This window comes from Brachypodium distachyon, chloroplast (assembly GCF_000005505.3).
Source record: "Brachypodium distachyon chloroplast, complete genome".
NCBI classification, from domain to species: Eukaryota; Viridiplantae; Streptophyta; class Magnoliopsida; order Poales; family Poaceae; genus Brachypodium; species Brachypodium distachyon.
The window spans coordinates 100,001-115,000 of record NC_011032.1 but is presented as its reverse complement, the minus strand read 5'-3'; the positions used below and the strand labels follow the sequence as shown (position 1 = coordinate 115,000).

General features: G+C 32.7%; 12 protein-coding genes and 1 non-coding gene across 13 annotated transcripts, besides 2 other annotated features; 9 read left to right on the top strand and 4 right to left on the bottom strand. All coding sequences in view use genetic code 11, as the record gives it.

Annotated features, from left to right (window-relative positions):
* Window positions 1–740: 740 nt before the first annotated feature.
* Window positions 741–1,013, top strand: rps15 (ribosomal protein S15). The gene has a single exon. It carries the CDS (start codon window positions 741–743, stop codon window positions 1,011–1,013), a length of 273 nt encoding a protein of 90 aa, YP_002000542.1.
* Window positions 1,014–1,134: 121 nt separating this feature from the next.
* On the top strand, window positions 1,135–2,316 carry ndhH (NADH dehydrogenase subunit 7). Its single transcript has one exon. It carries the CDS (start codon window positions 1,135–1,137, stop codon window positions 2,314–2,316), a length of 1,182 nt encoding a protein of 393 aa, YP_002000541.1.
* Window position 1,341, bottom strand: a sequence feature (junction SSC-IR; JSA).
* Window position 2,317: 1 nt separating the features above from the next.
* On the top strand, window positions 2,318–4,442 carry ndhA (NADH dehydrogenase subunit 1). The gene is made up of 2 exons: window positions 2,318–2,867; window positions 3,904–4,442. Exons 1-2 carry the CDS (start codon window positions 2,318–2,320, stop codon window positions 4,440–4,442), a joined length of 1,089 nt encoding a protein of 362 aa, YP_002000540.1.
* Window positions 4,443–4,535: 93 nt separating this feature from the next.
* Window positions 4,536–5,078, top strand: ndhI (NADH dehydrogenase subunit I). Its single transcript has one exon. It carries the CDS (start codon window positions 4,536–4,538, stop codon window positions 5,076–5,078), a length of 543 nt encoding a protein of 180 aa, YP_002000539.1.
* A 250-nt stretch (window positions 5,079–5,328) lies between these two features.
* Window positions 5,329–5,859, top strand: ndhG (NADH dehydrogenase subunit 6). The gene has a single exon. The coding sequence runs from the start codon at window positions 5,329–5,331 to the stop codon at window positions 5,857–5,859; it is 531 nt and encodes a 176-aa protein (YP_002000538.1).
* A 208-nt stretch (window positions 5,860–6,067) lies between these two features.
* Window positions 6,068–6,373, top strand: ndhE (NADH dehydrogenase subunit 4L). The gene has a single exon. The coding sequence runs from the start codon at window positions 6,068–6,070 to the stop codon at window positions 6,371–6,373; it is 306 nt and encodes a 101-aa protein (YP_002000537.1).
* Window positions 6,374–6,819: 446 nt separating this feature from the next.
* psaC (photosystem I subunit VII) lies at window positions 6,820–7,065 on the top strand. The gene has a single exon. The coding sequence runs from the start codon at window positions 6,820–6,822 to the stop codon at window positions 7,063–7,065; it is 246 nt and encodes an 81-aa protein (YP_002000536.1).
* Window positions 7,066–7,184: 119 nt separating this feature from the next.
* ndhD (NADH dehydrogenase subunit 4) lies at window positions 7,185–8,687 on the top strand. Its single transcript has one exon. It carries the CDS (start codon window positions 7,185–7,187, stop codon window positions 8,685–8,687), a length of 1,503 nt encoding a protein of 500 aa, YP_002000535.1.
* Window positions 8,688–8,850: 163 nt separating this feature from the next.
* Window positions 8,851–9,819, bottom strand: ccsA (cytochrome c biogenesis protein). The gene has a single exon. It carries the CDS (start codon window positions 9,817–9,819, stop codon window positions 8,851–8,853), a length of 969 nt encoding a protein of 322 aa, YP_002000534.1.
* A 77-nt stretch (window positions 9,820–9,896) lies between these two features.
* Window positions 9,897–9,996, bottom strand: trnL. The gene has a single exon. It is a non-coding gene; the product is annotated as a tRNA-Leu (tRNA).
* Window positions 9,997–10,692: 696 nt separating this feature from the next.
* Window positions 10,693–10,872, bottom strand: rpl32 (ribosomal protein L32). The gene has a single exon. The coding sequence runs from the start codon at window positions 10,870–10,872 to the stop codon at window positions 10,693–10,695; it is 180 nt and encodes a 59-aa protein (YP_002000533.1).
* Window positions 10,873–11,717: 845 nt separating this feature from the next.
* On the top strand, window positions 11,718–13,943 carry ndhF (NADH dehydrogenase subunit 5). The gene has a single exon. It carries the CDS (start codon window positions 11,718–11,720, stop codon window positions 13,941–13,943), a length of 2,226 nt encoding a protein of 741 aa, YP_002000532.1.
* Window positions 13,944–14,012: 69 nt separating this feature from the next.
* Window position 14,013, bottom strand: a sequence feature (junction IR-SSC; JSB).
* A 328-nt stretch (window positions 14,014–14,341) lies between these two features.
* Window positions 14,342–14,614, bottom strand: rps15 (ribosomal protein S15). Its single transcript has one exon. It carries the CDS (start codon window positions 14,612–14,614, stop codon window positions 14,342–14,344), a length of 273 nt encoding a protein of 90 aa, YP_002000531.1.
* Between the last annotated feature and the right edge of the window lie 386 nt (window positions 14,615–15,000).

Sequence of the window (15,000 nt, the reverse complement as noted above, 5' to 3'; positions counted from 1 at the left end):
AAGAAAAGAAACTAATAGAAGTCGAAGACGCGGAATGGTAGTGAATAGAGAGAAAGATTCTTCCGATTTTCTTGTTCCTGAAAATATTCTATCTATCTCCTAGACGCCGTAGATAATTGAGAATTTTCATCTCTTTCAATTCTCGTACTCGTAATTGGAAAGTTACGGAAGGAGACCCGTCATTTTGCAATGAAAACAACATATAAAACTCTGGACAATTTTGAAATCAGGCCAAGCGTCTTAATACATATGCAAAAAAATTCATTAGTGGCCCACCATTGATTAGAAGATTTAGCTTGTATGAATCGCTATTGGTTTGATACGAATAATGGCAATCGTTTCAGTATGTTAAGGATACAGATGTATCCACAATTCATTTCGAGTTACTTAATAGCCTATTTCTTATACCATATCTCTATCCCGTGAAATTCTCGAGCCCAAAGATGGATGCATATGCTATGTTTCATTTTGCTAAATGATATCAATTAAATTGTGTATCAATTCCATAAATTGGATATAGCAATAAAAAAATCAGCAAAATTATTTTATTTTAGATAGAAGAAATGTTTCTTCTATCTAAAATAAGAGAATGTACCCTTCTATCCAAATCCAATTTGCATCGATAAAATAAATCCAAATTCCAGTAGTAGATGAATAATTGCAAATTTTTGTGTGTACGAGATTAGAATAACTTCAAAATAACTGACATAATGTTTTATTTTTCCTGATCAGAAAAATACATGAAAAAGAAAGGAGGTAGAAAAATCTTTGGATTTATGGTTAAAGAAGAAAAAGAAGAAAAAAAGGGTTCTGTTGAATTTCAAGTATTCAGTTTCACCAATAAGATACGGAGACTTGCTTCACATTTGGAATTACACAAAAAAGATTTTTCATCGGAAAGAGGTCTACGAAGACTTTTGGGAAAACGTCGACGTTTGCTGGCTTATTTGGCAAAGAAAAATAGAGTACGTTATAAGAAATTAATCAGTCAGTTGAATATTCGGGAGCAGTAATTTAATCGTTCGAATTTTTTTACTTATTTTATTTAGTAGCCTTATAGTAGTCTTAGATTTTGCATTTTGATGAGCCTCGTTTTGAGGAATTCATGGAATAACGAATTAAGGAAGAAAGGATATGAGTCTACCGCTTACAAGAAAAGATCTCATGATAGTCAATATGGGCCCTCAACACCCATCAATGCATGGTGTTCTTCGACTGATCGTTACTCTCGATGGTGAAGATGTTATTGATTGTGAACCCATATTAGGGTATTTACACAGAGGAATGGAAAAAATCGCGGAAAACCGAACTATTATACAATACTTACCTTATGTAACACGGTGGGATTATTTAGCTACTATGTTTACAGAAGCAATAACGGTAAATGCACCAGAATTCTTAGAAAATATTCAAATACCCCAAAGAGCCAGCTATATTAGGGTAATTATGTTAGAGTTGAGCCGTATAGCTTCTCACTTATTATGGCTTGGGCCTTTTATGGCGGATCTCGGCGCACAGACTCCTTTTTTCTACATTTTTAGAGAGAGAGAGTTAATATACGATCTATTTGAAGCTGCTACAGGTATGCGAATGATGCACAATTACTTTCGCATCGGAGGAGTAGCCGCCGATCTACCTTATGGATGGATCGAGAAATGCTTAGATTTCTGTGATTATTTTTTACGGGGAGTTGTTGAATATCAACAACTTATTACACAGAATCCTATTTTTTTGGAACGAGTTGAGCGAGTAGGTTTTATTAGCGGAGAAGAAGCAGTAAATTGGGGCTTATCAGGACCCATGTTACGAGCTTCTGGAATACGATGGGATCTTCGTAAAGTAGATCTTTATGAGTCTTACAACCAATTTGGTTGGAAAGTCCAATGGCAAAAAGAAGGAGATTCATTAGCTCGCTATTTAGTACGAATCGGTGAAATGAGAGAATCTATCAAAATTATTCAACAAGCTGTAGAGAAAATTCCTGGAGGACCTTATGAAAATTTAGAAGTCCGTCGCTTTAAGAAAGAAAAGAATTCCGAATGGAATGATTTTGAATATCGATTTCTTGGTAAAAAACCTTCACCCAATTTCGAATTGTCAAAGCAAGAGCTTTACGTAAGAATAGAAGCCCCCAAAGGTGAATTAGGGATTTATCTAGTAGGAGATGATGGCCTTTTTCCCTGGAGATGGAAAATTCGTCCACCCGGTTTTATTAATTTGCAAATTCTTCCTCAGTTAGTTAAAAAAATGAAATTGGCTGATATCATGACGATATTAGGTAGTATAGATATCATTATGGGGGAAGTTGATCGTTGAAATGATAATAGATAGGGTAGAGGTAGAAACTCTCAATTCTTTTTCGAAATCAGAATTATTAAAAGAAATCTATGGACTTATATGGATTCTACCCATTTTGACCCTTCTTTTGGGAATCACAATAGAAGTACTCGTAATTGTTTGGTTAGAAAGAGAAATATCCGCTTCGATCCAACAACGCATTGGTCCTGAATATGCCGGTCCCCTAGGACTACTTCAAGCTATAGCAGATGGGACTAAGCTACTTTTAAAAGAGGATATTCTACCATCTCGAGGGGATATTCCTTTATTTAGCATTGGACCCTCTATAGCAGTCATATCAATTTTATTAAGTTTTTTAGTGATCCCTTTGGGATATCGTTTTGCTTTAGCTGATCTTAGTATTGGTGTTTTTTTATGGATTGCCATTTCAAGTATTGCTCCTATTGGTCTTCTTATGGCAGGATATAGCTCAAATAATAAATATTCTTTTTCAGGCGGTCTACGAGCTGCTGCTCAATCGATTAGTTATGAAATACCATTAACTTTTTGTGTATTAGCAATATCTCTACGTGTGATTCGTTAAAATGGGATCCTTTTCCTCTAAAATCCATTAAATATTTATCTTCTTTTTCTTATTCTGTATTCGGGTTGGTAAGTTAAACTAGATAGCTATATGAGTGAAATAAAACAGCTTATTAATTTGCAGTAAAAAAAAATCTCATTTCCTACGTACAAGAAAAAAATTGAAGTAAACATAAGCAGTGTAAACTCTTTACCCCAAGATTGCTATTTTTTAATTAGTCATCATGTCTTGAAGCGGGCAAGAATAAAGGATTTACGAAAGGACGATATAGAATTCCATTAGTAAAATATCCCTAATTATTACTATAACTTATAAACATAAAAAGAATCCATCAAAAGTTAGTGAAAGGTCAGGAACACTAAAGTACATAAAGGATTAGTAATGGGGAAATCTAAGAATTAGAGATTTTTCCCATAAAAGGAATCATAATAAGGACTTGAAATTAGTGGAAATGATCAAGTAGTACTTTCTTGGGATTCCGATCCAGAGTATGTTTCCATTCACTTGTTAAGGAAATGGCTATCAAGAACGAATTAATCCTTTATTTCTTTTTTCTTTTTAAATACCCCTCCCCGGGGAAAGAAGAATAGGACAAAAGATATAGAATGCAATACATAAAAAATATTTTTTTTAATTATTTCCTTCCTCTATCCATATTCATACAGAATTCTTCCTGAACTAATGCCCAATTCTTTCCATTTATTAATAGAATTCCTATAACGAGTGTTTTATTCCAAGATTAAGTTAGTACTTAACAAAGAACAATTTTCATTATATTATAAAGGATGAGATCAATTCGGAAGCGCTCTTATTCTAGCAGACAGAATTCCTTTGGTCTAATTTAGGGCTTTCCAATCGATTTTATTTTGCCTAGAAAATAATTCTATCTACGCCCCAGAGGCTCATACCGAAAGGAAACAGCCCTTCCCTTTTTCTGATCATAGAGAAGCCGTATGAAGCTAAGGTTTCATGTACGGTTTTGGAATAGCGGTGGGAACTGTGATGTTATCATCGACTATGATTATCTAACAGTTCAAGTACAGTTGATATAGTTGAAGCACAGTCCAAATATGGTTTTTTTGGGTGGAATATTTGGCGCCAGCCTATAGGTTTTCTGGTTTTTCTAATTTCTTCTTTGGCAGAATGTGAAAGATTACCCTTTGATTTACCAGAAGCAGAAGAAGAATTAGTAGCAGGTTATCAAACCGAATATTCCGGTATAAAATATGGTTTATTTTATCTTGTTTCTTACCTAAATTTATTAGTTTCCTCTTTATTTGTAACAGTTCTCTACTTAGGCGGGTGGGATTTATCTATTCCCTATATATCCTTTTTTGATTTTTTCCAAATGAATAAAGCAGTTGGGATTTTAGAAATGACAATGGGTATCTTTATTACATTAACTAAAGCTTATTTATTTCTCTTCATTTCTATCACAATAAGATGGACTTTACCCAGGATGAGAATCGATCAGTTATTAAATCTTGGATGGAAATTTCTTTTACCTATTTCCCTGGGTAATCTCTTATTAACAACCTCTTCCCAACTTGTTTCACTCTAAATAAGATAATAGAATAACAGTAAGAATATTTTCAACACAAAAGCTCTCTCAAACAAGAGAAAGAAACATACCTTTTTCATAGATATTTAGAATATGTTCCCTATGGTAACTGGGTTCATGAGTTATGGCCAACAAACAATACGTGCTACAAGGTACATTGGTCAAAGTTTCATAACTACCTTATCCCACACAAATCGTTTACCTATAACGATTCACTACCCTTACGAAAAATCAATTACACCGGAGCGTTTTCGGGGACGAATCCACTTTGAATTTGATAAATGTATTGCTTGTGAAGTTTGTGTTCGCGTATGTCCGATAGATCTCCCCATTGTGGATTGGAGATTTGAAAAGGCTGTTAAAAGGAAACAATTGCTTAATTATAGTATTGATTTCGGAGTTTGTATATTTTGTGGTAATTGTGTTGAGTACTGTCCAACAAGCTGTTTATCAATGACGGAAGAATATGAACTGTCTACTTATGATCGGCATGAATTGAATTATAATCAAATTGCTTTAAGCCGGTTACCAATCTCCATAATGGGGGATTACACAATTCAAACAATTCGAAATTCGGCTGAAAGTCAAATAGACGAAGATTTATCTTCAAATTCAAGAACGATTACTGATTACTAAACTAGGATTTTTTCTTTTTTGTTATAAAAATCGAACAATTCTTTACTAACTATAAAGAAAAGCTAATAACTACCGCTTATTTTATTGCAAATTATTTCTTATTTTAAATCATACTAGATTTTCGTGATAGAATTTCTAACTATACAGCTTATACACAAAAAAATATCCTAATCCCTTTTTCCTCCCTTGAATCCTTTAGTTTTAGTCAATTCATGAAAAATTTTATACTATTAATTTATTTTTATCCATAATGGATTTACCCGGACCAATACACGAGATTCTTGTGCTATTTTTGGGATTTGTTCTTCTACTAGGGGGTCTAGGAGTAGTATTACTTACCAACCCCATTTATTCTGCCTTTTCGCTGGGATTAGTTCTTGTTTGTATATCCTTATTCTATTTTTTATTGAATTCCTACTTTGTAGCTGTCGCACAACTTCTTATTTATGTAGGAGCCATAAATGTCTTGATCATATTCGCTGTAATGTTCGTAAATGGTTCAGAATGGTCTAAAGATAAGAATTCTTGGACTATTGGAGATGGGTTCACTTCACTCGTTTGTATAACTATTGTTTTTTCACTAATGACTACTATCCCAGATACGTCATGGTATGGAATTCTTTGGACTACAAGATCCAACCAAATAGTAGAGCAGGGTCTCATAAATAATGTTCAACAAATTGGGATTCATTTAGCAACCGATTTTTATCTTCCGTTTGAACTCATTTCCATAATTCTTCTAGTTTCTTTAATAGGTGCTATTACTATGGCTCGGCAATAAGAAAACTTAGAAAGAGTAAAAATTATAAGAATTACAAATCTAAAAAAAATAACTAAAGAATCACAATTTTGATTTAGTAAAACCCATCTACTGCCAACAAATACCTTCTTTTCTCTTTTGTTGTGTAATTGTTTTATTGTAATTAATTGAATCGATTCAATTCTTGTCCTCATATTGAAATGAATCGAGATTGATAAGGAGTTCGTTAATGATGTTTGAGCATGTACTTTTTTTGAGTGTCTATTTATTTTCGATTGGTATCTATGGATTGATCACAAGCCGAAACATGGTTAGAGCTCTAATATGTCTTGAACTTATACTGAATTCAATTAATCTAAATCTCGTAACATTTTCTGATCTATTTGATAGTCGCCAATTAAAAGGAGACATTTTCGCAATTTTTGTTATAGCCCTTGCGGCTGCTGAAGCCGCTATTGGACTATCCATTCTTTCTTCCATCCATCGTAATAGGAAATCAACTCGTATCAATCAATCTAATTTCTTGAATAATTAGACATAGAATACTCTAAACAAAGGAGTACATATAATAAGAATCTCTAATATGTAAGATGAATAGAAATCGAATACGATTTTCTTATTATTATTTGAGAATATCCTTTTTTTAGTAGGTTATTGCATAGTATTCTTTTTTACTTAAATGAATTTTTCTAATTCATTGATATTGCAATTTGAATATTGCAATAATTTATATTGAAAAGACGGTAGCCAATTTATTGGCGAATTCTAAATTCGTATAATTATGATTGTTGAAGTCCAAAATTTAAGTCTCTTGGCTCTTTTCACGCTTTCTCACAAACAGATTAAAAAATAGATTATTATTTTTTTTGAAGTTTGGACAAACCATTGCTTCGTCTGGTGTCTACAATACATATGACTCATACAGTACTAATTTACCAGATCGGAAAAATTTTATGTTGAAAAGAAAAATTTATAGATCCAATGTCACATTCTGTAAAAATTTATGATACATGTATAGGATGCACTCAATGTGTACGAGCTTGTCCAACAGATGTATTAGAAATGATACCCTGGGATGGATGTAAAGCCAAGCAAATTGCTTCCGCGCCAAGAACCGAAGATTGTGTGGGTTGCAAGAGATGCGAATCCGCCTGTCCGACAGATTTTTTAAGCGTCCGCGTTTATTTAGGGCCTGAAACAACCCGTAGCATGGCTCTATCTTATTGATACGTTACAAAAAACTCCACTTGAATCGTCTGATTCCTCTTTACCGAAGAAGCCTGTGCTCGAAATAATCGAGCACGGGCTTTTGTGGGCAAAACGTATCTTATCTTTATTACTTTATCATGAGTTATTTTCCTTGGTTAACAATACTTGTAGTTTTGCCGATATTTGCAGGTTCATTAATTTTCTTTTTACCTCATAGGGGAAACAAAATCGTTAGGTGGTATACTATATCCATTTGTTTATTAGAATTCCTTCTAATGACTTATGCATTCTGTTATCATTTCCAACTGGAGGATCCCTTAATCCAATTAAAAGAGGATTCTAAATGGATAGATGTCTTCGATTTCCACTGGAGATTGGGAATTGATGGACTTTCATTAGGATCCATTTTATTGACAGGATTTATCACTACTTTAGCTACTTTAGCTGCTTGGCCTGTTACCCGGAATTCGCGATTATTCTATTTCCTGATGCTAGCAATGTATAGTGGTCAAATAGGATTATTTTCTTCGCGAGACCTTTTACTTTTTTTTATCATGTGGGAGTTAGAATTAATTCCTGTGTACTTACTTTTATCCATGTGGGGGGGAAAGAGGCGTCTATATTCAGCTACAAAGTTTATTTTGTATACTGCAGGCGGTTCCATTTTTTTCTTAATCGGAGTTCTGGGTATGGGCTTGTACGGTTCCAACGAACCGGGATTAGATTTGGAAAGATTAATTAATCAATCATACCCTGCAACCTTGGAAATACTTTTATATTTTGGCTTCCTTATTGCTTATGCTGTCAAATTGCCGATTATACCCCTCCATACGTGGTTACCAGATACCCATGGGGAAGCACATTATAGTACGTGTATGCTTTTAGCGGGAATCCTATTAAAGATGGGAGCATATGGGTTGATTCGTATCAACATGGAATTGTTACCTCATGCTCATTATCTATTTTCGCCCTGGTTGGTAATAATAGGAGCGATCCAAATAATCTATGCAGCCTCAACTTCTCTTGGTCAACGAAATTTCAAAAAAAGAATAGCCTATTCCTCTGTATCTCACATGGGTTTCATAATTATAGGAATTGGTTCCATAACCAACATTGGACTCAATGGAGCTATTTTACAAATATTATCCCACGGATTTATTGGCGCTACACTTTTTTTCTTGGCAGGAACGGCTTGTGATAGAATGCGTCTTGTTTATCTCGAAGAACTGGGGGGGATATCTATTCTAATACCGAAAATTTTTACCATGTTTAGTAGCTTTTCAATGGCTTCTCTTGCATTACCAGGAATGAGCGGTTTTGTCGCAGAATTATTAGTATTTTTTGGACTAATTACTAGTCCAAAATTTCTGTTAATGCCAAAAACGCTAATTACTTTTGTAATGGCAATTGGAATGATATTAACTCCTATTTATTTATTATCTATGTTACGCCAGATGTTCTATGGATACAAACTATTTAATGTTCCAAACGCAAATTTTATGGATTCTGGACCACGAGAACTCTTTCTTTTAATCTGTATCTTTTTACCAGTAATAGGAATTGGTATTTATCCAGATTTTGTTCTCTCCCTATCCGTTGACAGGGTGGAGGCTCTCTTATCCAATTATTACCCTAAATAGGTTTTTTTAACTAGCCCGCTCTATTAATGGAGAAAAAAAAATAAAAAAGTCTAATTAGATCTATCTCGCATTTTTGAGAACCCTTTGAGAAGGCGCTCAAGGGGTTCTCAAATAAAACGAAAAAGTAAAAACCTTAATGAAATGAAGGTTTTATTTTATGTAATCAATTAGGTGTTAATGTAAACGAACCATAACTATGTAAACCTATTCCTAATAGATTGATACCGAAATAGCAGATCCAAATTATAAGGAATCCTATCGAAGCTACAAGTGCGGAATTCGTACCCTTCCAATTTTGATTTGTTCTACTATGTAAATAAATTGCGAATATGGTCCAAGTAATAAAAGCCCAAGTTTCTTTAGGATCCCAATTCCAATAGGATCCCCACGCCTCATTGGCCCATACTGCTCCACAAAGAATACCTATGGTTAAAAGGGTAAATCCTAGGCTAATCACACGATAACTCCAAGAATCCAAACGCTCAGTTAATTGATATTTGTAATAATTTGGAAATGAAGGAACAGAGGCGCTTTTAAAATAACTTCTTTTTGCATAGAAATATTCCATCTTACTAAATAAAAATGTTTTTTTTAAAACATTTTTATTCTTTTTAGAAAAAAAATTGAAATTATTTCGAAATCTAATGATTAGAATAGCGGCAGATAATAAAGATCCACACAAAAGAGTTGCATAGCTTAGTAACATCATACTGACATGCATCATTAACCACTGAGATTGTAGAGCGGGTACTAGTATTGTGGATTGATGCATTTCAGTTAAAAGACCTGACGTGGCAAAGCCTTGCGTTAAAATAGTACTTGGCGTAGTTATTGTGCTTAAATCATTTTTAGAGTTCTGTACCTTAGGAATCGTATGAAGAATATACAGAGCCCAGGAAAGGAAGATCAATGACTCATATAAATTACTTAATGGAAAATGTCCCGAAGAAAGCCAACGAGAAACTAGGAATCCTGTTATAGAGAAAAAAGTAGCTATCATTCCTTTTTCTGACGAATCGCGTAATCCCCCAAGTTCACGAACTAATAAGGCTCTCAAATGAATCGTAATCACAATTGAAATGGTTGAGAAAGAAATATGAGTTAGTATATGTTCTAAAGTTGCAAATAGCATAAGGGGAAGGTCCCATTACAAAATTGTAAATTTCGAATTGAATCCATTTTATAATCTATTGTATTCTTTTTCGAGAATGCCGCCACTCGGATTCGAACCGAGATGCTTGAGCACTGCTTCCTAAGAGCAGCGTGTCTACCAATTTCACCATGGCGGCTAACTTCAAATAATAGGTAACTTAAAAGAATAATAGTTATTATCTCACGAACCGTCCAGATTGGGAAAGTCCATAAAATTTAGGAACATTAGAGTCTTCATTTAAATAGACTTCGTTTGGTAGTATCATTGCGATTTTTTTTACAATAAACTCTTGCTTTGCCTAATAGAAACACTGCTTGAAAGAGTTGGAACTCCTTTTTTCTAAGTTGGAATATAGAAGAAATTTTTTTTTAATTAGTTTCTCGTTTCCATTTTTTAAATTCTTTTGATACAATGGAGAAAATCCAAAAACTCTTTTCTATTTATGCATTTTAATTTCATCATTAAATAGAAACCCTTTTTTATTTTAGACAAATTTATAGAATGAAAGCTTTTATGCTCTTATTAATAGGATTTACCAACCTTAAAGCAATGATTTTGGATAAGATAGGTGGAAGTTTTAAATCCTATTGCAAGAATACTTCACTTTTCATAAAAGAATTCTCATATTTTATTATGAGAATTCTTTTATGAAAAGTTCATTGATAGGAAAAGAATACTTAGCACACAGTATACCAAAAACTATTATTCTATATATCGGACGGGTTTGTTCTAAGAATATTGTACCGAGGAATTCGACACATAAAAGTACATTCATTAATTAATCCAAATTATTCATATTAAATAATTGGAATTGTTTTTTGATAGGTCAATTCAGATTATTCCAAAACCAGATTATTTGTTTGTTTGTTTCCCAGAAAAACCCTTTGGTTTTGGATGCTCGTTACCGCTGGAAAATGATCTTGATTTTGCTAAACAATAAGATTGTACTATGGAAAAATAAGTCTTATTTTTCCAAATATTTTTGCGAATACGCTTTTTTGACATTGAAGTACGTTTTTTTGGAACTGCCATTCAAAAAGGAAATTACTTTTTTCTAGTTGTATGTGAAAGACATCTATTGCCACAAATCAATCCTTCTTTCTTCTTTTTCTTAGTATTTCTTCTTAGTATTTATACTTATATACTGAAAGATATTTAAATTCTGAATTATTTTTTACTTCATTTTGTCTAATGCAGATAAGACAAGAATTTGTTAGCACTTTTTCCGTATATATTTTAAACTTTGTTTTAATAATATAGAATATATAGAAAGGTTTTCCATTTAAATCTATTTATCTATATATTTATATATCAAGGATACTCCATATATAGATATACGGTACGGAAGTCTATCCCCCATATAAGACGAGGGGGTAAAAAGAACGGAAAATGCAAATATTTAATTTATTTAATTAAGTTAAGAATGGTATTCCATAATGGAATTCGAATTAAAAAACAAAAAATACTGAGTCTCTTAAACAAGACATTATAAAACTTAGGTAATTATAGTAATTATGATTTTAGTTCTCTAAACAAGAGAGCTGCTTCATCTTTGTTTTAAAGAAATAGAAAAATGAATAGAAAGTTAAATGATTCCACTTTTTTTTTCATAAATATCCTTATTTAGATAATAACTAGGTAACGAAGTTAGTTGATTAACTTTTTTTGAATTTAACCAACTAAACCCATTCTTAATTTTGGATTATTTCAATGATATAAATTTTCAAAAATTAAGAATTCCAGTATTTTTTCTTATTTTTTTTACTTATTATTTATTCCTTCAGAAAGAGATAAGAATAGGTTTGGTGAATCAGAAACAATTTTTTTATAAAAAATTGAAGTAAAAATTTCAAGTAAAAATTTTAATTTCTTTTCTTATGGAACATACATATCAATATGCTTGGGTAATCCCTCTTCTCCCACTTCCAGTTATTCTGTCAATGGGGTTTGGCCTTTTTCTTATTCCGATCGCAACAAAAAATTTTCGTCGCATATGGGCTTTTCCTAGTGTTTTACTCTTAAGTATAGCTATGGTATTCTCAGTTCAATTGTCTATTCAACAAATAAATGGAAGTTCTATCTATCAATATCTATGGTCTTGGACCATCAATAATGATTTTTCCTTAGAATTTGGATACTTGATTGACCCGCTTACTTCGATTATGTTAATGCTAATTACTACTGTAGGAATCCTGGTTCTTATTTATAGTGATGGTTATATGTCTCATGATGAAGGATATTTGAGATTTTTTATTTATATAAGTTTTTTCAATATTTCCATGTTGGGATTGGTTACTAGTTCAAATTTGATACAAATTTATTTTTTTTGGGAACTTGTGGGAATGTGTTCCTATTTATTGATAGGCTTTTGGTTTACACGACCAATCGCAGCGAGCGCTTGTCAAAAAGCTTTTGTAACTAATCGTATAGGTGATTTTGGTCTTTTATTAGGAATTTTAGGTTTTTTTTGGATAACAGGTAGTTTAGAATTTAGGGATTTGTTCCAAACAGCTAATAACTGGATTCCTAATAATGGGACGACCTCTTTACTTACTACTTTATGTGCTTTTTTATTATTCCTTGGGGCAGTTGCGAAATCCGCACAATTCCCTCTTCACGTATGGTTACCCGATGCAATGGAGGGACCCACTCCCATTTCGGCTCTTATACACGCAGCAACTATGGTTGCTGCGGGGATTTTTCTTCTAGCTCGCCTTCTCCCTCTTTTCATATCTCTACCTTTGATAATGACTTTCATTTCTTTAGTAGGTACAATAACACTCTTCTTAGGAGCTACTTTAGCTCTTGCTCAGAGAGATATTAAAAGAACTTTAGCTTATTCTACAATGTCTCAATTGGGTTATATGATGTTAGCTTTAGGTATAGGTTCTTATCAAGCTGCTTTATTCCATTTGATCACTCATGCTTATTCAAAAGCTTTATTGTTCTTGGGATCCGGATCCATTATTCATTCAATGGAACCGCTTGTTGGATATTCACCAGATAAAAGTCAGAATATGGCTCTTATGGGTGGTTTAAGAAAATACATTCCAATTACAAGAACCGCTTTTTTATGGGGTACGCTTTCTATTTGTGGTATTCCGCCTCTTGCTTGCTTCTGGTCCAAAGATGAAATCCTTAGTAATAGTTGGTTGTATTCGCCCTTTTTTGGAATAATAGCTTCCTTTACTGCTGGGTTAACTGCCTTTTATATGTTTCGGATATATTTACTTACGTTTGACGGGTATTTTCGTTTTCATTTTCAAAATTATAGTAGCACTAAAGAAGGTTCCTTGTATTCAATATCTTTATGGGGAAATAGGATACCCAAAGGAGTGAGTAAAGATTTCGTTTTATCAACAACGAAGAGTGAAGTTTATTTTTTTTCACAAAATATATCCATATCCAAAGGTCAAGGTAATACAAGAAATAGGATAGAATCTTTTAGTACTTCCTTTGGGTCTAAAAATGTTTTTACCTATCCGCATGAAACGGGAAATACTATGTTATTTCCTCTTCTTATATTACTGCTTTTTACTTTCTTCATTGGATTCATAGGAATCCCTTTTGATAATGAAACAATGGATAATGGAATAGCGGGGGTAACCATATTATCAAAGTGGTTAATTCCTTCAATAAACTTTACTCAGGAAAGTTCCAACTCTTCTATAAATTCATATGAATTTATTACTAATGCAATATCTTCTGTAAGTCTAGTTATCCTCGGTTTATTCATAGCATATATTTTCTATGGATCTGCTTATTCTTTTTTTCAGAATTTGGATTTACAAAATTCCTTTTACAAAGGAAGTCCAAAAAAGAACTTTTTTTATCAAGTAAAAAAAAAGATATACAGTTGGTCATATAATCGTGGTTATATAGATATTTTCTATAGTAGGCTCTTTACCTTGGGTATAAGAGGATTAACCGAACTAACGGAGTTTTTCGATAAGGGTGTCATTGATGGGATTACCAATGGAGTGGGTCTTGCTAGTTTTTGTATAGGAGAAGAAATTAAATATGTAGGGGGAGGACGAATCTCATCTTATTTATTCTTTTTTCTATGTTATGTATCTGTGTTTTTATTCTTTTTTCTTTCTTAACTGTTCTTTTTTCTTTCTTAACTGTTCTTTTTTCTTTCTTAACTGAAGGAATTTCCAGGTCTCTTTTTCACCGTGTTACATAAGGTAAGTATTGTATAATAGTTCGGTTTTCCGCGATTTTTTCCATTCCTCTGTGTAAATACCCTAATATGGGTTCACAATCAATAACATCTTCACCATCGAGAGTAACGATCAGTCGAAGAACACCATGCATTGATGGGTGTTGAGGGCCCATATTGACTATCATGAGATCTTTTCTTGTAAGCGGTAGACTCATATCCTTTCTTCCTTAATTCGTTATTCCATGAATTCCTCAAAACGAGGCTCATCAAAATGCAAAATCTAAGACTACTATAAGGCTACTAAATAAAATAAGTAAAAAAATTCGAACGATTAAATTACTGCTCCCGAATATTCAACTGACTGATTAATTTCTTATAACGTACTCTATTTTTCTTTGCCAAATAAGCCAGCAAACGTCGACGTTTTCCCAAAAGTCTTCGTAGACCTCTTTCCGATGAAAAATCTTTTTTGTGTAATTCCAAATGTGAAGCAAGTCTCCGTATCTTATTGGTGAAACTGAATACTTGAAATTCAACAGAACCCTTTTTTTCTTCTTTTTCTTCTTTAACCATAAATCCAAAGATTTTTCTACCTCCTTTCTTTTTCATGTATTTTTCTGATCAGGAAAAATAAAACATTATGTCAGTTATTTTGAAGTTATTCTAATCTCGTACACACAAAAATTTGCAATTATTCATCTACTACTGGAATTTGGATTTATTTTATCGATGCAAATTGGATTTGGATAGAAGGGTACATTCTCTTATTTTAGATAGAAGAAACATTTCTTCTATCTAAAATAAAATAATTTTGCTGATTTTTTTATTGCTATATCCAATTTATGGAATTGATACACAATTTAATTGATATCATTTAGCAAAATGAAACATAGCATATGCATCCATCTTTGGGCTCGAGAATTTCACGGGATAGAGATATGGTATAAGAAATAGGCTATTAAGTAACTCGAAATGAATTGTGGATACATCTGTAT